The sequence below is a fragment of the Naegleria fowleri genome, assembly GCF_008403515.1.
Source record: "Naegleria fowleri strain ATCC 30894 chromosome Unknown tig44, whole genome shotgun sequence".
Taxonomy (NCBI): Eukaryota; Heterolobosea; class Eutetramitea; order Acrasida; family Naegleriidae; genus Naegleria; species Naegleria fowleri.
In genome coordinates, this window is record NW_025407976.1 from 622,828 (window position 1) to 646,764 (window position 23,937).

Below are 23,937 nucleotides of genomic sequence, written 5' to 3' on the forward strand. Positions count from 1 at the left end.
GCGTATTGTCTTGTTTATTGGATGCACATGCTCATCAATTCTGAAGCGCTGTTGGGGTTGTTTGCAGTTGTTGAACAGTTTGCAGTTGTTGCTGAAGTTTAGCAGTACGCTTTGTAAATATTTTCAAATAGGCCTGTGTGACTTTGATATATCGATCAAACGACATGTATTCCATGATTTGTCTCTTGGAATACCTTTCATTGATGGATGGCCAATATCTGATTAAGGTTTGAATGCAAGCCTTTCTGAGATGATGATAAGGAGAGGATCGGTCGAGGAAGAATGACTTTTGGAACTCTAACACGTTTTGCTCATTCAATCCATCAACAATAATTTCTTGACATTTCACGCTAATGGGATGATTGATGTCCATTGAATAGAAATTCCATCTCGTCAAGAAGCTAATGGCATTGTTTTTTGTGAGCTCAACTTTGTCAGTGTACAGATATCTGATAAATTCCTCTTGAGCACGAATCTCATTTTCATCAGCATCTGTGATAAGCAAATAATAGTCATTGAATAACGTACGTATTAGGCATAATGTTGCAAAGAGAAATAAAAACATGCATACTACTTACATTCATAAATTTCAACCCGTCTTGAATCCATGTCACCCATTCCAGAAGTAAATTTAAGTTTGAAAAAGTCACATTTCACAGCAAGGATAGCCTTATGAGCATACAATACCCTGGTGCCTTCTTTGTTGAGCAATAAAGTAACATCTCCCATGTTTCCATTAGATTTTTGAGTGTTGTTAAATAATTGTTCCAAATTTGTTGAAAATGATGAGGGAGGAACTGAGATGTCACTTGAGCCTAGGCAGTGATAATTCTCTCCATATGTTAGAGTTTCCAGTAATGCCTCCCTTGAGAGTTGATCAAAGTTTGCAATTTCGCTAATGGTATAGGTCTTTTCGATTTTTCGAATTAATGCAATGCAATGTCTGTACAAGTTAATAATCAAAGGATGCTTTTTGAGAACCTGGAGAGCTCCCAATACATTGACAACTGTTGTGTTGGTGATAGATGTAAGAATCTTTTGTAAAATTAATTTGATAAATCGAGTGGTGTTTGAAGTGTCCTGAGACGACGCAGAGAAGTCTAGGCCACTATTTTCTGTAATCCACTGTATAATTTTGAGATCGTCCTGTATAGAGTTTGGGCTATCTCTGTCCTCGACCACGTCTGTACAGATGTATGTTAATAGCTTTAGAATAGAATTGCTCGAAAGTGTTGCAATAGGAGTTAAGTCAATTATCTTCATGGTTCTATCATCACCACCAGATTTTCTCTTCTTGGTAGGAGGTTCTGTGGAGGAGCCTACACTGCTCTCTTCTGTGACCTCTTTTGAATACTTCTCTAGGAGTGGAAAGCGTGTTATCACAAAGTCGTAGAGAATGGGGAATTTCTTTCCATCGCTACAAATAATGAATGAATCAAGAAGAGGAATCAAATTCGAATCTTCAAAGTTCAACATCTTTCCAAAAGTGTCATCGTAAATAGCTTCATTATACTCTCTATCTTCAGCCTCCACCATTAAGGTGTCTCTGCCACAATATACAGCCTTAACACGATGTTTGAATGTGCGCGTAAATTTGTCCACTCGTTGACCTTCTCCTGTACCTAATTGACCACACTTGTTGGATCCTGTCAAGAACATTTCCATCTTGTCTGTGATGGCAATGGAATAATACGAGTAGCAATAAAGATCTTGTACAAAGTGATGACTAAGAGAAGAGGCCGAGATGGGTATATGCGTAAAAGTGAAAAGTCTAGGTGTTTGTTCACCACACGACAACTGGCCGTCACCATTCCTGCCACAAATATAAACTTTTCCACTTAGAGTCAAAAAAGCAGAGTGATGGAAGCCACATCTTATTTGCTTAATTGTCTCATTGAGGGGAGTATCAATTTTGATAGGGTTATTCACACTTTGTTTACCTAGTAGTTGTGGATCAAAGCCAAGTTGGCCATTCACACTTGTACCAGAGCCCCATAATTCTCCTGAAGCGGTTAAAAACAGAGAATGAAATTCTCCACATTCTATCTGTACAATATTGAGTCTAGAAAAGCTTGTTTTGAGTGGTTTGAAGGATTTCACTTGGAGAGTGTCCACTCCAAGTCCACATTGACCTCTTGAATTATCTCCACACGAATACACACCGTCGGTGGTTTTGATAAATGTAAATTCAGATCCACAAGAAGCAAACAAAATTTTTCCTGAAAATTGAGCTACAAGGCGAGTGGGAGAAGGATAAATATTGGCTGAAGGAAGTGACATTTGGCCAGATTTGTTTTTTCCACAAACCCACACATTATCTGTAGCTTGATCTGTAATGAACATGGTATGATATCTGCCACATTTTACGTCTCTAATTAATTCTTTTGGTATTCCATTCATGCTAGATTCTACCATTTTGAAAATTGGAAATACTTTTGTGAGATTTCCCTGTTGCAACGTGAACAACATTCATCAAATAAAAAGGAATGAATTCGAGTAAAAATGACAGTGGGTTTGTAACAAACACGTATGTGTGGAAATTTTCAAACATTTTACCCAATTTTGAGCCACAGAATTTTCAAAATAAATTAATTGCATTATTATATGATCATAAATTGAAATATTACGATAACTATAAATTAATTGTGGTGTGTGAATGACTTACCATTGCAAGTTGGCCGTAATTATTCTTTCCACATGCATAGATTTGATTGTCTTTCGTGATGGCTATAGTATGATAATGTCCACAAGCCATGATTTTAATATTTGATGGCACAATGGCAGGGTTGTTCATACGCGTAAAAGACGTAACCTTTGAACTATCAGAAACAATATTTCCAATTCCGAGCATACCAAATGCATTGCTACCAGTAACATAGTACGATGAAGAGTCCTCACTAGCACTTGTCGCATTACCAGAACTAGTACTTGAGTTACTGCTGCTTGCTTTTGCAAATGTGAGTTGTAAACTTTCTTCTTCATACAATTCATCATCACTGGAGTCATCAAATTGTTGTTGCATTTCTTCAAGCTTTCTCTTGGAGGGCGTATAGGGAGACATGGTATCATAGCCTCCATCAAACGTTGGATCAACGGATGACATAACGGGGTTACTTCTAATAGAATTTGTTGTTGTGGATTGAATACTATTCAACAGATGATTGGAGATACTTTCCGATGACTGTTGTTGATTTGTGCTCGATTGGAAGAGCCGGGTTAAAGTGTTCGGAAAGACAGGATGAGCAGATGATGGAAGCGATGATTGAATCGGTGTTATTTGTTCATCATCCTCTCCATCATCATCATCATCATCCAGTAAAACAATTTCAGGATGTTGTGCGGGAAGCATCTTTGAAAGAGTATTATTGCTGTTGTTGTTGTTGATTGATCACTCAAAGAGAAAATTTTAACGCAGAGTCAAACGTTTGCACCTCCTGAAGAAATTCAAGCTCTGCAGGATGTATTTTTTTTTGAAAGACGTCTTAATAATTGGATACTCTTAAAAGTTAAACTCTATAATTTTGAATGCCATCATGAAGGTATAGGTGCAAAGAATTGAAACTAAAGTTTTGGTCTTCACAACCACTAAACTGTGGTTACCTGGTGAGGTTCATGTTTACAAATTCCAAAAAAAATTGGCTAGTAGTTCCACAAGTGACAAGGTATCATTCAATGAACATTTCAAACCTTTAACGTCCGTAGATTTGTGTTGAAATGGTAAATTGCATCAAATGGTTCGAAAAGATTGTTGAAATTGTACTTTTATGATTTGTGTTGCAAAAAATGTTTTTCATTTGTACATCATTAATGATCCGCATCTTTACAAAATGAAGGAAACACCAATCGTTATCCACCTATCACTCATATTCCCACAGTAGTGTCCTTAATTCTGTGAGACATTGTATCCTTGTGTTTCATGCCATTGTTTGACATTGTTGTTTGACATTTCCGCGGAATCAAGAACCACAATTCTTGCAGCTAGGGTATGTTAGAAGTCAAAAACACTAAAAAAATATATCGCTGACGATTCACCACATAGAGCAACCCTTCCGTTCGTTTTTTTGACATTTCCGCGGAATCAAGAACCACAATTCTTGCAGCTAGGGTATGTTTGTTGATGCTCTATGATCATCATCGTATCCCACTTACAATTATTATATTCAAATCCCTTTGGACCTCTTCTTTTCAGAAAGTCTGTGGTCATATAATTGGACTATTTCTATTTGAATACAAACAAACACGTTACGAATCGTACATATTCGTGGTGTTCTTTGTATTTCTGAATCCCAAAGTTCATCAACCTCAAAACATCATCACTCTCCTCCTGTTCCCAATACTGGACCCGATATCGATATCCGCTCTCTATCTCCTTGTTGTCATTCCTATCAAATTTGGACTCAAAAATCGTCATCACGTGGTCCATCATCATCACCATCTCCAACAACACGTCGACAATTCATCACTACAGAATAATCCATTATAATTATTATTATTATAGTTGTCATCACCAAATTTTCTTTTACTGTACCATACCAAATATCCTCCTCATCACTCTCTTTTCATCGTACACTATGAATTTTAATATCAAAAACATTGGAAATTTATGGGATGAGATTTGTAACTTGATCATCCGACCCCAACGATGTATCTATGAACCCTCTATTGCACTCGGACCTAAATTATTTACTCTTGATAATCGAATTTTTGAAAGAAAGGATTTTCAGTTGACAAACTCGAGAGGAAAAGTTATTGAATGCTCACATTATCAACCTATTGAATCGCAAAGAACAAAGGAAAAGTTACCTTGCGTGATTTATTGTCATGGTAACTGTGGATCAAGATGTGATGCATTAGACGCTGTCAGGTGAGTGTCAAAGTTGCTTTGGATTTATCGCACTTCAACTTTTATGATTGACATTGTGCTTGATATTTATATTGGTCTAATTGGAATCATTCGTCAAAAATATCATTTGCCCCACAATTTTCAATACTGCACGTGCCATTCGTGTGTGATCATGACCCACATATCACATGACCTGCTTGGTCTTTTTGACAACACAATGATGATCATACATTCTTGTTCTCGACACTCAACTCCCGTTTTCAAATTCAAAACTACAACACGTGACAGTATTTTACTTCCATACAATATAACAGTGTTTGCTTTTGACTTTACAGGATCTGGCTTATCTGAAGGAGATTATGTGTCACTTGGAAATTACGAAAAGCAAGATGTTGGAACTATTGTTGAATATTTATGGTCAACCAAGAGGGTGAGTAGAATTGGCTTGTGGGGCCGATCGATGGGTGCTGCTACATCCATCATGTATGCATCCATAGATCAAAGTATTGCTGGAATTGTTGTTGACAGTCCATTCACATCTTTGGAAGATTTAGCAATGGAACTCGTTCATTCGTATCAATCTTGGATACCGAAAAAGATGATCAAAATGGGTATTAATCTTATTAGAAAATCAATTATTGGAAAAGCTGGTTTTGATATTCGTTCATGTGCACCTATTGAATGTGCTGGCTCCTGTTTTGTTCCTGCACTTTTTGCTCATGCCGAGAATGATGATTTTATCAAAATTCATCACTCTGAAAAGCTCTATGAAACCTATGCAGGTGACAAGAATATGATTCGATTCGAAGGAGATCACAATAGTGCAAGACCCGATTTTATGTATGACTCTGTGTGCATCTTCTTCTACAATGTGCTTGTTAGCAATGATAAGGAATTGGAAAATAAGGATATTCCAAAAGGTTCAATGGCTCACAAGAATGACGTAGGAGTTGTGACAGAAAAAGGTCGACAAAGTAAGTATCATGACTAATTAGAATGTATTCCATGTTAAGATGTCCATCACTTTTTGAATCCATTCTAACAACACACCATATTTTTCCATATGATGACACCATACCCAGTTGCTCTTGAACATGGAGAAGGAGAATACTTTACTGATTTTTTAGATTCTACCTCAGAGTCACCAGCGAAAAAGAACCCTTCTGCATCCTCAAAAATTTCCATACCAAGAGAAGCTGCTCACAATGACTCCTTCTTCCAATCACCTTCCTATCCTCAAATGATTGTTCCAAGCTCTCTCAATGACAATTATGAAGGATTTGGAAATAGTGACGAAGATGAAATGCTCTTCCTAGCTCTCATTGAAAGTGTCAAAGAAGAGCTCAATGTCTGTAAGGATGAAAATGAACGAAAAGAACTCGAAACTCGATTGAAAGAGCTCTACGAACAAGCCAAAGTCAATTCTGCATTCCTATAAATTTAATGTCTTGCAGCGAGTGAATCTAATTAATTATTGAGCGACTGTTCGCGAACAATCAACCTCTGCGAAAGAGACATGATTCTCTCTCAATGGACAAACCCGCGCATGGAATCATTGCTTGTTACTGTACAGTCTCCACCACGCGATCCATTCGAACCTCGAAAAATATACCTCTCTCCATTTGGCAAACCCTCCCTACGGAAATGTCACTAAAAAATGCGGCCAGTGGGTTTGAGTAGTTTTACTGCGGCGGCCGTTTCATCACCCGCTCATTCGGTGGGTGCGTCATCTACAGTCATGGTTCTCTCTTCTCCAATCGCATCGCCGCATTCTTCGGGACAAACTCATCATGGGACGATGAACACGAACAACAACAACAACAACAATAATAATAATAATGGGAATCATCATCATCATCATTATCAACAACAGCACAACAATCATGCAACAAATATAATAGGAAATAATAATACTAACAACCACACCATGACAATTGGATCACCTCAGAAAGCAGTCAAGAGGCCAGCCATGATTCATGTGGGAGCCTATCAAGGAGGTTTTGGACTCGTCTCTCCGAGTCATTCGGGTGGAAATGAAGCCCAAATACCCTCAACGATTGTATCCCCCAGCGGTTCATCGGGCCACAACAACACGACCAACAACACAAATGGATCAATAATAACCTCTCCCTCAAACAAGACGCCATCTGGAAGCACCAGCAACACTTTTGTTCAACACAACACCATGTCTGTCATTAATTCTGGACCAAGAACCCCATCAGGAAAATCGAAAAAGCCACTCATGGAAAATGGAATCACCTCTCCCAAAGTATTCCGATCAACAGCCTTATCAATGATCCCATCCACTCCGACCAAATCAAGTCAACAACCATCCTTACAGACTTCCCCAGCGGGTGGATTGAATTCTCCCTTCAAAGAAATTCCTTCTCCTCTCGTTCGTAACTGCACTGCTATTGAGCCAAGGAGAAATATTCAATCCTCTGCAAATAATGGAATGGGAAAGATCACTCGCCAGGTGAGTGCCTCCTCTTCACCGTCTTCGTCGTCGTCGTCCTCTGCAAGCAGTACGAGCAGTAAGGGATCGACCACCCCCAGTAAAAAGTCCATCATGGAGGAGTTGAAAATTGATAAGGTCAAAAACTCATTGCATCGCAGTATATCTGTTCATGCCATTCCATCCATAGCTAACCTTTGTGACAACCTATTCAATAATCAATCTCGTAAACTCTCCTATTCTTCAGCAAGTGCGCAAGGCAAACGACCCACCATGGAAGATGAGCACTTCTTTGTGAAGAACATTGAAGAGGCTCTTAGCCAACCTCCAAATTTTCGATTTCATGCCATGTTTGGTGTTTTTGACGGGCATTGCGGACCTGAATGTGCACAACATTGTAAAGAGGTAGGTTTTGAAAATGATCTGACCTTGTTGAAGATGTTACCTTGATCATTCTATTTTGAAAATGCTTTTCTGTATTGACATTCTTCTCGCAAACAAAATATTACTTTTCTTAACGATCGACAAATGACGAAGAACTTATTTCAAATTTTGGCAAGTAATCGATTTTTCCTTCAGGACATTGTTAGGGCCTTTGTTGAAAGGTAAGTCCATGACATGCATTTTGCATAAACATGACCACAAATTATTCCTTGCCCCTCATTAACTTTGATTGGTTCTACCAGCTTTGAAGCTTGTGACATTGAATTCAAGCAAAAGTTGTTCGGAGGTTCAGACGATTCGCTCTTTTCAGCAGAAGAATATTATGCTGGTTGTACAGCCAATGTTTGTGTTTTAAGGAACGATGATTTATATGTCGCAAACCTTGGAGACACAAGGTGTGTTCTCGCCCACAAAGGTTTTGCTATTCAACTTTCAGAAGATCACAAACCAAGCAATAAGGATGAGAGGATGAGGATTGAAAAAAACGGAGGAATTGTTTCATTTGGAAGAGTGAATGGAGCTCTTGCCGTATCAAGAGCCTTCGGAGATTTTGAGTTTAAAAAGAAGGGTTCAAATCTTGTGAGCGTCGTTCCTGATGTTTCTCACTTTACACTAACCAAAGACTCTGATTTCATCATTATTGCATGTGACGGTCTTTGGGATGTCATGTCCTCGTCTGAAGCAGTCAAGAACGTCTATAATTATCTTCAACAATTCAAAGATCCAAGAAAAGCTTGTGAAAAACTTGTTGAAAAAGCTCTCAAGGATGGTTCCATGGATAACATTACTGTTATTTTGATTTTGTTGAAGGAGTTGAATAAAACGTGATCTTTTGTTGAATCTATCGATACACCATTCTCTTATGCGTGCGCAACGACTTTCGCTGGACTAATTCTTGTCCATTATCCAAGCGAAGCTCTGCTCACACATCCAGCGAAAAAACTCGTTGCTCACACATAAGACTACTGTGTAGATTGAAGAGGCGAATTCATGAAATAATTTTCAAAATTAAAAAAAATTAAAAATGCTCTCATCTCTTGCGCAGTATGGTTCTGATTCCGAAGATGAATCATCAGCATCATTCGCTCCAAGCAGAGCAACCAACATGTCTTTGGCTACAAACAACAAGAGCAATGCTGAAAAAACGAAATTGAATAATAATATCAAACAACAAGAGGAAGCAGTAGTCGTTACGACAAGTACGAAAAAGCAATCCGATCAAGAGGAAGTGATTATTGAATCCATAGATGATGAAGTTGGAGTATCAAATTTTAATTATAAATCAACTTCATCAAGGACAAATAATTATTCCGAATCTCCAAATCAACCATCGAATTTTGTGCATAACGCTCCTTCTACCACCAAAACAACCACAAACAATGTTTCATCATCGTCTTCATCAACAACCACGATAACGGAAGGTAAAAGAAAAACAAAGAGAAAGAAGGTTCCGAGTGCTCAAAAAGCTCTCTTGATGCAACTCGCCGAGCACTCACTTTTTAATAATTCTAAAGAATCATCTGAAACAACAACATCAACAACAAATAAGAGAAAATTGTTTGAAGAACAAGAACGATTTCTCGATGATGACAGCGATGAAGAACTCAACGATGAGGAGGATCACATGTTTCATTCAACCACACCAGGTAAAAAACAAAAATCGGAGACCACGAAGGAAGAAGTCTCTTCGTCGGATCACGAAGAAAAGGATACTACCAAGTTATACTTTCCAAAATCAAAAGATAGATTACCCTTGAATGAACAAAATGAAGATGAATATAACCTAGGACGAGAGGAAGAGGACGAGGAAGAAATTTATAACAGCCTGAAAGACATTCAAGAGCAAGATAATACAAATCCACAATCCATTCCCGAAGATATTCTCGCAGAAATGAAACGTCAAGGCATTGATGTGGATCAACTAGGACAAGTCGAAATTGTGGACGTGGGAGAACATGGAGCGAGTGAGTTGGTGAATTTAGAGGTGGAAAGAAGAAGAGCTCTCATTGAAAAACACAAGCGAGAAATTTACATGACAAAGGATGAACAAGAAGCTCTCAAACAATTTAACTTTACAGTGGAAGGAGCAGGAAACAAGCACCGTGTTAAGGTTGCAAAAACAAAAAATCAAATTTCATTCCTCGCCCAACAAGCAACAGGACGAGAATTGGAAATGGCTGAGAGATTGGAAAAATCGAGACAAAGCAATTCCTCTGCAAAGAAGAAATATGGATGGAGATAATGCATCATGATGATAATAATTGAAACAATGCTTTTCATGGTGGAAGTGTGTGCTTGATGAAAATTTTGTGAGTGACTGCATATGAAATTGAAAATGAAGGAAACAAAGATGCATCTGTATCATGTAAATTACTGTAAAGATTTTTTCTGCAGTTCTTTCCCCCTATTTTCATATGAGACAATAATACAATCATTCCCTTGTTTTTCCATGTGGAAATGGTGAGAAAAGGTATGCAGATGATAAGAGTATGATGTGTAGACTGATATGATTGTTGACATTTCCACAAAGTGGACCAACCAAAGATACGCATGAACGGATATGACATGGATTTTATTCCCACTTCTTGACATCACCTTCATCACGATTCACTCCATAACTGGAATCCAAAAAGTACGACACACTAAAAGCAACCAAATACAACACAAAGATCAATGGCACTAAATCAGGAGGCACCGGAGACCCATCCACCACCTGATCTGCTCTCTTTGAAGTGTCATCTCCAAAGTAGGCATACACATTCACTGCTGTCGCTGTCAAACCATACACCACAAAGGCACTCCAAAACTTTTGATCCAAATTTCTTCTTCCACCCACCACTCGAATTTTTGCAGCCAAAATTCCAATCATTCCCAATCCAATCCTTACCGAAGTGAATGGAGGAAAGAGAGTGACATCAGGTCTGTGTACAAGGACATCCAACACCCAATGTGAAACCACACCTAAAAACAGAACGCCATACAAGGACAAGAAGGATCTGTGATGATGATGAAGATTGGACACGCTCTTCTTAGAGTTGAATTTTTGAACCATTGAATACAAGATGGTAAGAATGAATGTCAAGATCAAAGAACCTGTCAAGGAATGTGAATATTCCGAATGAATATCGGAAGGGAAAATGGCATTCCTTCTCATTAATTCCACATTAAATGTCGCATGTTCATGACACAGAAAATCATACGGACACTCGTGCGACACGTTCATTTGACACAATAATTGAAGTGTGAAATAGGCAATATCGATGAGTTGTGTGGAAACCAAAAGCCACACCAAACTCACATCGGGAAAGAAGAAGTGAAGAACTCCAGCGGGTCCGTAATGACCTTGAAACATTTTTTAGTGGTTGGTGGCATGTTGTGATTTCGTTGTTGTTTGGATTGAAAATGGTTGGGAATGGAAGGATTTGAGATTGAGGATCAGATTTTGCGATGGAACTTGTCCTTACGTGTGAATATGCGCAAAAATTGTCCACAAAGTCACTTTGAGCGTGTTACATTGTAACAATCACTCTCTGTCTCTATTACGGTTTTTTTCACTTCTTTGAAGATGATATCTTTGAATCATTTCCTTTTTTAGAATGTTCATCGACTTGATATCAAGTCGAGCAAGAATTCTTATCCAAACAAAAACAAAATGCAACAACCCTTACCACACCAACCAGAGACTTCTTCTCATCCACAGCTCCACCAACAACAACAATCTCCACCAAATACTCAAGAATTCACCTCTCCCATTCTTAATTCCTCTCAAGACAAGAACAAATCCAAGTCATTAGCAACGATCACATTAATGATACAAGAGGATGATGATCCTCCCCACCCGTGTGCAGTGTCTAATTCCAACGTTTTGGAACCATCACAACCTCAACATGGAGAAACTTTAATTGAAAAAAATCCTGAACGAATGACTCTTGCAACCACAGTTGGAACGAGCAACAACAACAACAACTCCATGATCATCATCAATCCTTCTGATGTCGTTCCTGCAGGTCAGAATTCCGATTCGCACTTTCGATCCTTTCTTTCAGCACTTTCCTTTTTAGTGTTCACTCGAAAAACGTTTTACAATTTTTTCAAACCTCAACATGAGAGAGAATTTGTTCCATCGAGTCATTCTGTGGTGGCCAACAATGCTCCAAATGATGATGAGGATGCACGAGGAGGTCAACAAAGACATGTGGAATCACCGATTGCTCAAAATAATGTCACAAATTCGAGAATTTGGAAAAAAAAGAAACGTTTTCACTCATCCACACATCATGAATCAGATTCAAGAAGACGAAACAACAACAACAACCAAAACCACACAAGGACCAACACAACCAATTCCAATCCTCATTTCCTCAGTTCTTCCTACAATTTAAAAAAAGAATTTTACTCCAAATCCACAACCTGTCACATTGTCTTTGATTATGTGATGGAATGGCTTGTCGTCCTCGTGACAGGTGTCATTGCTCTCATTGTGTTCCATGTTCCATATCCTCAAACCTTGTACTTTCGTTTGGATGATCCACGTATTGGTTATCCCAATTTGGGAGTTCAGACAATTCCATTTAATTTGATTGTGATTGTGTTTGTGGTGAGTGTGCCGATTGGATCCTTGTTGGTGTTTCAGTTGGTGTTTATAAGGAATATTCATGATTTGCATCACATGTTATTGGGATATATTCAGTCCTTGTGTAAGTTGTATAATATTTTTGTATACATTGTTTTTGATGTGTATATATATGGAAAAATATAATATATAATAATAATATTTACAAATATATAAAATATTATTGCAAATATGGAAACTTATTTAATATCCTAATTTGAAAAACACACTTCCAGGTTTCAGCATGTTATTCATGATGTTCTTTTGGTTCTTCTATCCCGATTACCGACCAAGTTTTCTCTCCGAATGCAATCCTATTCCGTCTCGAGTTCAAGCTCTTCACAAACAACGAGCCAATCCATTCAATTCCATTACCTATTATTTACCTCAAGAGATTTGTTCACATCCGGAAAGATATTTAGGCATGAAAGTGAATATCACTCCAGCTTTCCCGAGTGGACATGCTTCGAATTTGTTTGCTGTATGGATTTATGTCTTGTTGTACTTGTTTGCGAAAACAAAGGCTGTAAGTGTTGAAAGTGCGGTTTGTGTTTGATTTCATTGTAAAATAATATTACTGAATTGATTGATGGTTGTTGTGGAATGTAAACTTTTATGGAACTCTTGTTGAATTGATGGTTGTTGTGGATGATGATGATGCATGGATGGATTGTGGAATTGTTGTTGAAACTAAATAGCTCTCCTTAATGCAAGATCGAAACAAGTACAATCATAGAAATGGTTCTCTCACAAGTACTGCTCGAAGAGGAATTCTCTTCTTTCCATTTGTGACTTTATTGATATTGGCATGTGCTGTTTGGATTGGGGTATTTTCTCGAGTGTTGGATTATCAACACACGTGGACTCAAGTTATTGTTGGAACCATTATTGGGGTGTTTTGTGGGGTTTTGGTCTACATGTACAAGTTTGGAAGTTTGTTTGGACATAATTCACACATACCATTGTATTATTATTGGAAAGAGGAGTATGAAAGTTCTTATGAAAAACCAGATGAAGAAGCTTCAAATGAAATGAACAGACGCCCTTAATGTTTTTGTATGCACACGAATCTCTTTAAATGCCAAACGGACAACAAAAACAACAATCTACTCGTTTGCACCACATTAAATTTTTTGAGCATATTAAATGAAATTGATTTGAATTGAAAAATTATTGGAATCATGTTTTATATTTCATACACAAATTGCTTACTTCTTTTCAGCCTTGTCCTTGTTTCCTTTTCCTCCTGATTTGTTGTAAATCATTGACACAACAGAAACAGGAACAGAGATATAACTGGTTTCCCATGGACTCCAAGGCCAATAAGGATACAATGAACTCGATTGCGCACCATAGATCAGATAACAGAATTGAGCACTCAAGAACTTAGACAACGCCTTATTTGGATTGTTGACTTGAACAATAAACTCTTCTCTTGAAGGTTCACTTGGAGGCTTGAGTTTGGAAAGAATTCCTGGCAATGGTGGACCTGGTAAACTGATTCTTGGCAAGCCTGGTAAACTTAGACCTGGAATCTTCAATTCAAGCAAGTTAAGACCTGGCAAGTTGTATTTACCAAGGTAACCAGCAATGGCCTTCAAAATAGCAGCGACAAGTACTGGTGGATATGGATCAAATTTGATATGAGGAACTGCAACAGAGCTCAATTGTTCAATAAGGTCAGGCAACTTGGGGAATGTCTCACCAGTGGCCAAATTCTTAACTGCAGTATTGTCAAATTCAGTCTTATTCTTGTAATTTTCCAAAGCTCCCTTCAACAAGGCCATCATGTCTTGATAGGGCAACTCCTTTGGTTGTTCAAATTCGAGAGTAGGTGTTTTACCAGATTGTTCCAAGTTGTAGACAGCATGGTTGATACTTCTGATGAGAGAACTGATGGTAATAGAACTTGGAATTTCCAAATCCATATCGTCATTGTACTGCTCCAAAATTTCACAAATTTGAAGAAGCAAATTAGTTAGCTTCATGTTAGGCAAGTTTGGAAGATCCAATTCAACAGTCTCTGAGAGTGTGTCAAACATTTCAGAAGCAACCTCCAAGGAATGGGCCACATTGGCTTGTGGAAGACCATTCACGCTGACTTGGGTATCAACCTTGTCTTTGTACAAACTGGTGGCAGCTGTTCTAAGCAAGAATCCAGGGCTGTTGAATTTTGGCAAACCAGGAATATCAACAACAGGTTCCTTTTCAGTTCCGATGGCCTTTGTAAGAACATCTTCAACAAGGAATTTCAAAATCTTGAAAACAAACTTTTTGACTGCCTTTGAAATGGCCTTTTCTGTCATTCTTTCCTTCATGGATGTAATGATATTGGTATAAATCTTGAGACCATAGTTTGACAAATCCTTCATCAAGTCTTGAGCAGCGTTTGCAATAGCGCCCGCAGCACCTCCGACCACTTGAATGTTGTCTTCTCTGAGAGGGCCATATCTAGTGGAGTAAATGTTGTTATAAACATAACGGTGAGCTCTTCTCTTGATGAGTTCCTTCTTCTTGTAGTCAAAGGCAAATGTGTAAAGAGCCTTGTTGGTAATAACAGCGAGACGAGTTTGTACTTGTCCTCTAAAGTTAGTCTTGTTGATCGAGTAGGCCTTAATGACTGTCTCTGGGAATGGTGCGTCCTCGTTGTATTCTTGTTTCTCTTCGCCTTCCTCTTCTTCGTGGATAGGTTCATCTCCATCTTCGTCATCATCTTCCTTCTTTTCTTCCTTCTTATCTTTTTTATCCTTCTTTTCATCCTTCTTGTTACTCTTACACATGACTTCCTTATAGTATGTTTTCAAGCAAATTTCAACAGCTTCTTGATCGATTTCGTCCAATTGAGGGAAGCATTTTCTCTTTGAGAGTTCAATGAGTGGCTTCAAGTTTCCATATCTGACTGCACTAGAGGAACAAATTTCGCGAACAGCACGAACCAAAATGTCCAATTTCTCATTATCTAGAGTTTCATTATTTTCAAAAGCTTGATCAGCCTCGTCGAGGATGCATCCATAAGCAACTGCTCGTGTTACATCGTAGCTGTAAATATAACCCCAATATTCTCTGTAAACACCTCTCATTTCCAATGTTCCATTGGTCAACATGGCATAGCTGTGCCAATATCTCTTCTCAACACCGTCATCCTCGGCATTGGAAAACACAACTCTCTTGAGAGATTTCTTCAATCGTTCATGTGTGACTGGATAATCGGACTTGGCCCATCTGAAAGCACGAGGCAATGTTTGAAGGGAGTACCAACAATCCCAACGAGCTGTTGTTGTGTTTGTTCAAATAATTTTACAAGTTAATTTTACAATGTTCCAAGTGAGCGATGAAAATGAATGTGCCAATGAAATTCAACATACCCATATTATTCAAAGCAGAGTCCATATTTCCAGCGTTTTGGAAACTTTGCCAATCAAAAACAATTTCAATATCAAAGTTTGGATCGTCGACTTCTCTCTTGATTTCCTCCTTAGTCTTGGCAATACGATCCTCCAAAACCTGCTTAAAATAGGATGCACTCACTCCGAACAAGGCGTTCAGAGTCTCACTCACATAGGAATAACTTGGAACACCGGCGGCACCCAAACCTAACTGAACAGAAATTGTCATTGCTCCATCCTTCAAAGTAATGGTTGGTTTGGTTGGATTCTCAGCTTCTTCCAGTTTTTGTTTGTGTTTCTCTGCTGTGGTTAATTCTTTTCCGACTGGTTTTGGTGGTGGAACAGCAATACATTGAAGTCTAACTTGAGCCAATTGGCGAGCAATGACTTCACGGGCATTTCCTCCATACTCTTGAATCATCGTTTGGAGAGTATCAACAATTTTACCGAGAACCAAGAATCCATTCCACGAGCACAAGACTTCGTATGAGAAAGGAAGGAGATCTTGTTGAATATTTTGTTCAAAGGTAGCCCAATCCACAACAATGGAGACATCAGTACCGAGGCATCCCTGAAGACGGGATTGAAGTTGTCCAATCTGCCCTTGGGCTTCTTGAATGATGAGATCAAGTTCTGGCATTGTACTATTAAAATGTGAGGTTGCAATGGTAATTAATCAAAATTTCGGTGAGTGTTATCATTGATGATAGAGTGAAAAGGAGTCGTGTGATATGAAAATGAGAGAATTTGGTGGTCAGACCAGAGGGTTATAATCATCGTTAACGCGACAATAATCGATGTAATCATTCATGGTGGTTCAACAAGATGATGAAACATTGTTAAACCGGATAGGAAATGGGTATCATCCAAAAGGTGATGTTTCAGCCAAACAGGTATCATATAGACAGTGAAACAGGTGTACAAGGAGTAGAGGAAGAAGTAACCATGAGATCAAAACACAAGATGAGAGGAAGCGATGACAATATCATCATAGTCGTGCCAATAAAATCACAGGATCATCAGGCAAATTATAATTTTCGTTTGTTATCCAAAATGAATAGGATAGAATTAGTCGTAAAAAAGGCTTTGTTGCCCCACCAACACTACCACCAACCTCTACGTACCACTTGAATGTTTATGAAAAGTGTGTTTCGGCCACAAGGTGTTTTGAGAATTTTTTATTCGCTCAAAAAATATTCTTCATCCAGTTTGAATTACCATACATATGCGCCAACACTAGTGTTCCGTGGAGTTCCAGCACCAACCGGCCTATCCGCAATATTTGAGAGGTTAATTGCAGAATGGAAGAAGACCTCTGAATTTGTGTTCAAGACATGACGTACAGAAGCAATGAGATGCAGATTCATCATGTCAGTGTTCTTGTCTCAGTACTGAAACGTTCAGCGTCAGCGCTCACTTGCCCGCTACAAAGAGGAAAATAAAGCCAAACGCTCCAACCATCAACAAGATCAACAACAGGGATCCCATCAGTAAACATTGTCTTTTGAACACAAATCTCAACAGTATAAATACGTTTCCAAAAGCATACCTAAAAAATAGTTTCCACACATTTCAGTTTCCGTCATCATCCAACCAATAGTCAATGAGCTACACATGAGAATTCACACACAAAAAACCCGACTTACCTGAAACCATCTTGCATATTAAGAATAGTATAAAAGTAATTCGCAACAATCTCTGTGGTGCTTCCAGAAGAAAAGATGCGATACAACATGAGATCCAATAGGGGAGCTATCATGTACTTTTGCCATCGACAACTTCTCGAGTAGCTCTTCGGAGTGTTATTGTGGAAAGTTCGTTGCGACGACTTGGAGGAAGCCTTTGGTAGCCGATCTGGAATCTCTGTGTCACAATATCGAATATCATCCGACGAGGTCATGAGCCACGGAATGAACAACATGTAGTGAATGGCTTGTTGAAAATTTGAACAAAATTCATAGTCAAAGACTCTGGAACTCTTTGAATGCAGAGAGTGAGTAGTACTACTGCTGGTCGGATTCTTCTCCAAGGTGATGAGAGAGTGATGTGATTCGCCATTGGGGTGATGTTCATCTTCTCGAGGCAGAGATGAAACAAGTTTGTTCGCTTCAGATCCTTGCTTTCGTTGTTGAAGAACCAATTCCTTAATGGCCTCTCTCAGAATGAGTGCCGATTCCAGACATATGGTCATTCCCTGAGCATAGACTGGATTCATGGAACTCACCGAGTCTCCCATGGCAATAAAACCACTCAAAAACGTCTCGTTATGATTCACAGGATTCTCAAAGTGGAAGAATTGGTCATAATGTACAAAGATGTTTCCTTCTTTTTCGTAGGGAGGAGGAATTCGGAGAGGTTGATCCTTCATACATTGCAAAACACTGATGAGATCCTTCTCGAATGGTGAGCCTTTGGCAAAGTATTCAATGATTCGTTCTTTGGCATTCTGTAAGGTCAATCCTTCTGATATTCTTCGATTGTTTTCCTTCTCAGCGTCGGCAATGGTTATGAGATTGATCATGAACATATTCCTCTCCATGGGTATGCACAAGACTCCTTTCGTTTGTGGATACGTTAAGAGATGATAAAAGGCATAATAGTTGCGTTTCTGGTTGTGGTCTATTTCGTTCCATCCACCATGATCATGGTCATCCTGTGAAGAAAAAGAGTGAGATGAAGCAAAAGCATCCTCCTCCTTATCATCATGCTTATCATCATCACGTACAATCGTCACTGGTGAACGCAGTAACTTTCCTGGAATTCCCTTCTCCAACAAATCAAAAGCTTCTTCATTGGGTTCAAAATAAAAACAGTGATATCGAACCTTATTGTTAATTCGTGAAGAGAAGAGTAAATGTTGAGGAAGAGAGGATTCATCTTCAATTGTTGATTTATGTCCCTCTATCCCAAGGAGACCATCATCAGATCTCTGTAATGAAGGATCCACAGTTGCTCGTATCATGATTTGTTCGACACCTCGAAGCAATTTGGAAAATTCGGTGGAAGTCTGAATACCTCCACAATTCACTAAAAGATCACAATCCAGCTCGATTGTATCGTCGTCATGATGATCATGGCTGTTTGTATGTTTCAGAGTGTCATTGTTTGTCGTTGGTGGTGATGTTGTTGTTGAGGAATTGGATGTGGTATGAGTGGAATGTACATGATGATGACGAGTGGTTCCTCCACCTCCTGATGTTTCCACTTTCTTCATGATCACTCCACAGACTTGGACATTGTACTGTTGTGGCTGAGAATCAGAGATTGATTGGGGCATTGGGGGTTGTTGTTGTTGTTGATCCGTGCTCACCGAAGAGGATGAAGAATTAGCATTAGACGACAACTTGGTACTCCTCCAACAACAAGCAGTTCCTTCTTTTTCACTTCTTCCTCTCGGTTCCACTCTCACCTTAATTCCCTTTCCATTCGAAAGGACCTGATAACCATCATAGACTTTGATATTCCTCGCTCCCTTAAACACATACTCTCGAATGGTACTCTCCCACATTCCCCTCGACACAATAGTAACCTCATGATTTCCGTCCGGGACTCGTTTCAGAGGTTGAGAGTTTTCCGAGTAGATGAGTTTCAAGTGTTGGGAGGCGTTGAAATAATTCTTCATGACAAATCGAGGAGGACGAGGACGAGTCGACTCCAAGTGGTTGTTGAGCAGCACTCGATCACTTGTTGGTGGAGATGATGAATCTTGCTGTTTGGGTTGAAACTTGTCTTCAAGATTTGGACGAGGAGGAGGAGGATGTGTCTCATAAACTCTTGTTTCCAATGGTGTTTTCTCTTCTTCTTCTTGTTGTTGTTGGTGGTGGTCTTGTTGAGATGATGGTGTTGTTTGAGGCGACCATAGTTGAGCTGATTTCCTTCTCACCTCTTGAATAATACCTGGAAATAGTCGATCCAAGACACTCTGACCTCGATTCACGAGAATATGAGGTAAATCACCGTGCCGATGTTTCACGACGGATTCACCTTCCTCATATTTGGATCGCTCAATCAGGACCACTTCCTTAAAGAAGGGTGATAAGCAACTGGCACTCAGCAAGCCAGCAATGGAACCTCCAATGATGACCACTCGTTCACCCAACATCATGAGGGAAGATTTGTCCTCTACAGAAGTAGGATCATGATGTTTCTTTTGCTCGGAATTTACGAATAGTTTTCTCGAGTTACAACCCTCTTCATGAAGAGGTTGGATGCAGAAAGGTGGACAGACTTGTCCCTCCACAATGAAAGGTTCAATGCGTTCGAGAGGCATTTGGCAATCGAGAATCCATTTCTTCAATTGCAAGCATCTCTGGAGCCATTTGGAAAGTTTGAGGACTGCCGCTACCATTGCGAGAATGGTTATGAGAATCAAGATTAAGTAGGTGATTCGTTCTTTGGAGACTTTCTTTCGAAGGATGTCATTCATGTTGTTTGTGCATGCATGTTTTGATGATGGGAGGTGTTTGTGTGGTTCATCATTATGTCGAGTGTTGCAGTCACCTTCATCAAGATCCCATAAGATAGATGATATCGACCAGAGAAGACTTAGCAGAAAAAAGCTTGCCATAACAAGTAATATTTCTCTTCGCATATTTACGTGATGAAATTGTGGCATATGATATTAATGTGTCTACGTTGTGATTGTTCTTCACTCTTTTCCCGATTGATCAAAGTCAACCAACAATATAATATGAAATAACAAGCTTGTGGGATTCTTTTGCAATCGATCCAAATGGTGATGATGGTCAATAATAATATTAATAATGTAAATAATGTAAATATTTGAACCTGAAAGGAACAAACAGTCATCGAAGAGATCCAAGAGCAAGATTGCTTGGTTTCTTACAAAATGTGCTCGCACAAACGTGAGAGATATTGGAAGGTTGACTTTTGTTTCAGAATTCGAATCAGCAAAACACCACGAAAACGATCAATTTTTTTCTTGTTCAAGCAAGGTCCCTTCCTAACTAACGGATATCTCACTTTGCAATTCTTGTTATGAAATGACCAATTAGGTTTCTTCTGCGTCTCTATTTGGAACTTACGCTCATTTTGTGGGTTGGATAGATAACAAGGATTCAAAGGTTTGGATAAAGGACAATTCAGGATTGCGAACTGTTTGGTAATGTGTCCGTGAACAAGTCATCATTGCTTACTATTGCCGTGTAGTATTATATATAATGCTTTGTATCAAGATTTGAAAGCAATTAAAAATAATATTTATAATGTAAATAATGCAAAAAATCAATCAAAACGTTGAAAAAAATTCAGGGATGGGTTTATTCGATGATAAACGTTGTTCGATGGTTTTATGTACATTATTTACAAGCCGAACGTAAGATACGTAGTGACTTCCTAGCAGGCACCCCGGAAGTAAAGGTGTTTAAACTGCTCACGATAACAGCAGCAACCCCTGGGATTCGAACGCTGGACCAGTTGGCTGCCACAGTTCCAGAAAAACCACTCAATCAAAACGTTGAAAAAAATGAAAGCCTTTCTTGTGCAATCCCTCAGCAAGTCAAGACCGCTATTCTCATCATCGGAGGCTCGTGTATTGAATTTTAGCTACAGTGTCATGGGTTCAAACAAAGTATTGACTATTGGACCTCATGTATTTGCAAATCTAGGTGCTTCTCGTAAAATTGATTCAAAAACATATGTTCCGAGGAGTGATATTTTCCCAACCTCATTCCGAAGTTATCATTACAATATAATTTATCGAAATAACAATACGGAAGAAAAAGATTTATCATTTATGGAAACTGAAGCATTCATCAAAGCGAATGAACAAATCACACAACTGGAGAAATCTTTTGCAGAGCTGTTGAAAAAGAAACGAAAAAATCAAACCTTACAGTATGATGAAGAGTTGGAGCGACAAAACTTGGTGTTCAGCACGAACAACTTGCTTGAGAGAGCTGAGGAAGACAATGGAGGAGACACCTCACTCATGCACCCTCTTCATTTGTACATGACATGGAAATTATCAAAATTACGTTCAAAATTATTGATGAGAGATTTCTACACTGTGGATCACAATATTCCAGAAGACGCAATTACCGAGAGTGTAAAAATGTTGGAGGAAAGACCCTATCTCGCCAACTTATTGAAAGAACAATTGATAGACCGTAATGAATTTGAAAAGTATGACAAGAATTTTGATCAAACGATCCAATTTCCAACCTACACAGGTCATGTTCAAATTCACTCTCCAGAAAATAATTGGCTTAAATATTACATTCATGACAAACTCTCGAACAGTTCAGTAGGCTCCATCATTGCTAAGAAGAGAGCTGTTTTTGCAGAGTTGGCCGAGTCCATGCAGAGTGGTTTAGCGAGCTCTCTCCAACTGGGACCTTCCATCGTGAAAAAAGACTTGTTTATTTTTGCCTTCTACTATGTCGTTCACTTTTTCAGCCGATTGAATCCAGAGGCCTATGATCAATGTAAGGAAGTGGTCAAGATATGGGACAAGGGTCTCAAAGAAGAATTCAAAGATGTTACCTTCAAGGATTGGGAAACCGATGTCGAGCTTCGTCTTGACTCTTGCATGTCTGTTCTCAAGGCCTTTCTCATTGGATTCACTTCAGAAGATGAGACCTCGGCCGAAACAATCAAAAAGTATGCAAAACTCGCCCAAAAACAAGATTCCAACAATTTTTATGTCTTTACACTGGATGTTGGCGAAGATCCTGCCTCCTTCCTCAGAAATATTGTAAAGGCTGAGAAGATTATCCTCGAAAAGGGCAAGCTCAAAACAATCAATCATTTACGATTTTTCCCCATTCTTTTCCATAAGGCCACTACCGTATGGTCTGCTGCTGCAGCCGCGAATGATCAGGTGGAACGAGGAAAAGTCGCAAAAGATGCTCTCAAACTCCTTCAACTCTCTTTCAACAATTTGCATGTACCCATGGATCCTATCGAAGTTCAAACCATGGCCGATTGTAAATTAATGATGGGAGAACCTGATCAGTCCTTGACATTGTATAAGGAATTTTTCGAAGTACAATTTCTGACCTCATCGTATCACATAACCCATGCGGTGGAGGTGGTCTCCTCATTGCTCCTCAGTGTTGGTGAGTCTGAGAGTGCGATTAAATCCCTCAATCGATACTGCAAATATTTCCCTGAGGATTTTACAGTTTCGTTGAGGTTGCATCTCATTCATGCGCTGGTGGAGCCTCCCAACAGTGACTTGACATCACTCATTAAATCCAATGATCCCTCTGTTCAAGCCCAATTAGCCAAAGGTGGTGACCTTCGTGCCAACAACTCCACACCATCCAAACTCTATCATGGAAAAACAGAGCGCGAACAGTTGGAATGGTGTCGAAAAGAGCTCAACAAACTGATGGATCGTCACGCAGAGTGGTTGGAAATGGATGATGCACTTTATCATTTCTACCAAGAAATACGCAACAAGGTGGAAATGAAATTGAAACAAGGAAACAAGATGCCGCAAAAACCAACAGTTCCTTCCGCACTCAAGGCATCCATGAGCAAATCTCTCTTAACGAAAAGCAGCGACAAGAAGAAGAACAAGTAACAGCCACAGCAACAAAACACATTCGACACGAATTTATTAAGCACACATGGAATACAGACAATCCCATTATTAGTAGTACGACTGAACCTACATACATGCACAAACACGTTGCCCATATTAGCTGAGTTTTACCTTTTGTAAGAATTCCTCTCGTTTGTACGCACCACCTGAAGGGAAGATCCAGGGTGTACATACGGTACATTGAATTTGCCTAAATTCCACCCATACCCACCTCACGATCGCGATCCACATTCATCTAATAATTCTGTAATTGGTAAACATTTTGTCTCTCACACCAACAAAGATACTTGTTGAGTAAACAATCCACATACAAAGTCGAATACGGAAATGCAGTGTTGACTTGTCATCCCTTACTAATCGATTAAAAACATCCAAACATAGAATTTGGGTTCTGTGAGTTTGACACTGAATGACTCGTCATAAATTAAGAAGATTGCATTTTTAAGCAAGTACCTTTTTCAGAGACATCTATTACTGCATGAAGATTTGATCCGAGACCATTGAATCATTAAAAGCCACAATGTCTGAAGGTGCGTGTTCACAACTATTACATTTCATTCATGTTGGATCTCCCTCTTTTTTTATCATCAAAAGAGATAAGGCGAGAAGAAAGAACAACAAAAAAAA

General features: G+C 39.0%; 8 protein-coding genes across 8 annotated transcripts; 5 read left to right on the top strand and 3 right to left on the bottom strand.

Moving 5' to 3' along the window:
* Positions 1 to 34: 34 nt before the first annotated feature.
* FDP41_005611 (uncharacterized protein) lies at positions 35 to 3,349 on the bottom strand (the record flags this gene model as incomplete). The annotated part of the gene is made up of 3 exons (XM_044709155.1): positions 35 to 492; positions 579 to 2,448; positions 2,666 to 3,349. 3 exons carry the CDS (start codon positions 3,347 to 3,349, stop codon positions 35 to 37), a joined length of 3,012 nt encoding a protein of 1,003 aa, XP_044560330.1.
* Positions 3,350 to 4,571: 1,222 nt separating this feature from the next.
* On the top strand, positions 4,572 to 6,281 carry FDP41_005612 (uncharacterized protein; the record flags this gene model as incomplete). The annotated part of the gene is made up of 3 exons (XM_044709156.1): positions 4,572 to 4,864; positions 5,132 to 5,817; positions 5,926 to 6,281. 3 exons carry the CDS (start codon positions 4,572 to 4,574, stop codon positions 6,279 to 6,281), a joined length of 1,335 nt encoding a protein of 444 aa, XP_044560331.1.
* Positions 6,282 to 6,500: 219 nt separating this feature from the next.
* On the top strand, positions 6,501 to 8,570 carry FDP41_005613 (uncharacterized protein; the record flags this gene model as incomplete). The annotated part of the gene is made up of 3 exons (XM_044709157.1): positions 6,501 to 7,703; positions 7,878 to 7,903; positions 7,985 to 8,570. The coding sequence occupies 3 exons, from the start codon at positions 6,501 to 6,503 to the stop codon at positions 8,568 to 8,570; spliced, it is 1,815 nt and encodes a 604-aa protein (XP_044560332.1).
* Positions 8,571 to 8,766: 196 nt separating this feature from the next.
* Positions 8,767 to 9,984, top strand: FDP41_005614 (uncharacterized protein; the record flags this gene model as incomplete). Its single annotated transcript, XM_044709158.1, has 1 exon — positions 8,767 to 9,984. One exon carries the CDS (start codon positions 8,767 to 8,769, stop codon positions 9,982 to 9,984), a length of 1,218 nt encoding a protein of 405 aa, XP_044560333.1.
* Positions 9,985 to 10,314: 330 nt separating this feature from the next.
* Positions 10,315 to 11,094, bottom strand: FDP41_005615 (uncharacterized protein; the record flags this gene model as incomplete). Its single annotated transcript, XM_044709159.1, has 1 exon — positions 10,315 to 11,094. The coding sequence occupies one exon, from the start codon at positions 11,092 to 11,094 to the stop codon at positions 10,315 to 10,317; it is 780 nt and encodes a 259-aa protein (XP_044560334.1).
* Positions 11,095 to 11,394: 300 nt separating this feature from the next.
* Positions 11,395 to 13,403, top strand: FDP41_005616 (uncharacterized protein; the record flags this gene model as incomplete). Its single annotated transcript, XM_044709160.1, has 3 exons — positions 11,395 to 12,439; positions 12,591 to 12,880; positions 13,053 to 13,403. The coding sequence occupies 3 exons, from the start codon at positions 11,395 to 11,397 to the stop codon at positions 13,401 to 13,403; spliced, it is 1,686 nt and encodes a 561-aa protein (XP_044560335.1).
* A 159-nt stretch (positions 13,404 to 13,562) lies between these two features.
* FDP41_005617 (uncharacterized protein) lies at positions 13,563 to 20,166 on the bottom strand (the record flags this gene model as incomplete). Its single annotated transcript, XM_044709161.1, has 4 exons — positions 13,563 to 15,625; positions 15,720 to 16,384; positions 17,158 to 17,289; positions 17,387 to 20,166. The coding sequence occupies 4 exons, from the start codon at positions 20,164 to 20,166 to the stop codon at positions 13,563 to 13,565; spliced, it is 5,640 nt and encodes a 1,879-aa protein (XP_044560336.1).
* Positions 20,167 to 21,225: 1,059 nt separating this feature from the next.
* FDP41_005618 (uncharacterized protein) lies at positions 21,226 to 23,289 on the top strand (the record flags this gene model as incomplete). The annotated part of the gene is made up of 1 exon (XM_044709162.1): positions 21,226 to 23,289. One exon carries the CDS (start codon positions 21,226 to 21,228, stop codon positions 23,287 to 23,289), a length of 2,064 nt encoding a protein of 687 aa, XP_044560337.1.
* Positions 23,290 to 23,937: the final 648 nt, after the last annotated feature.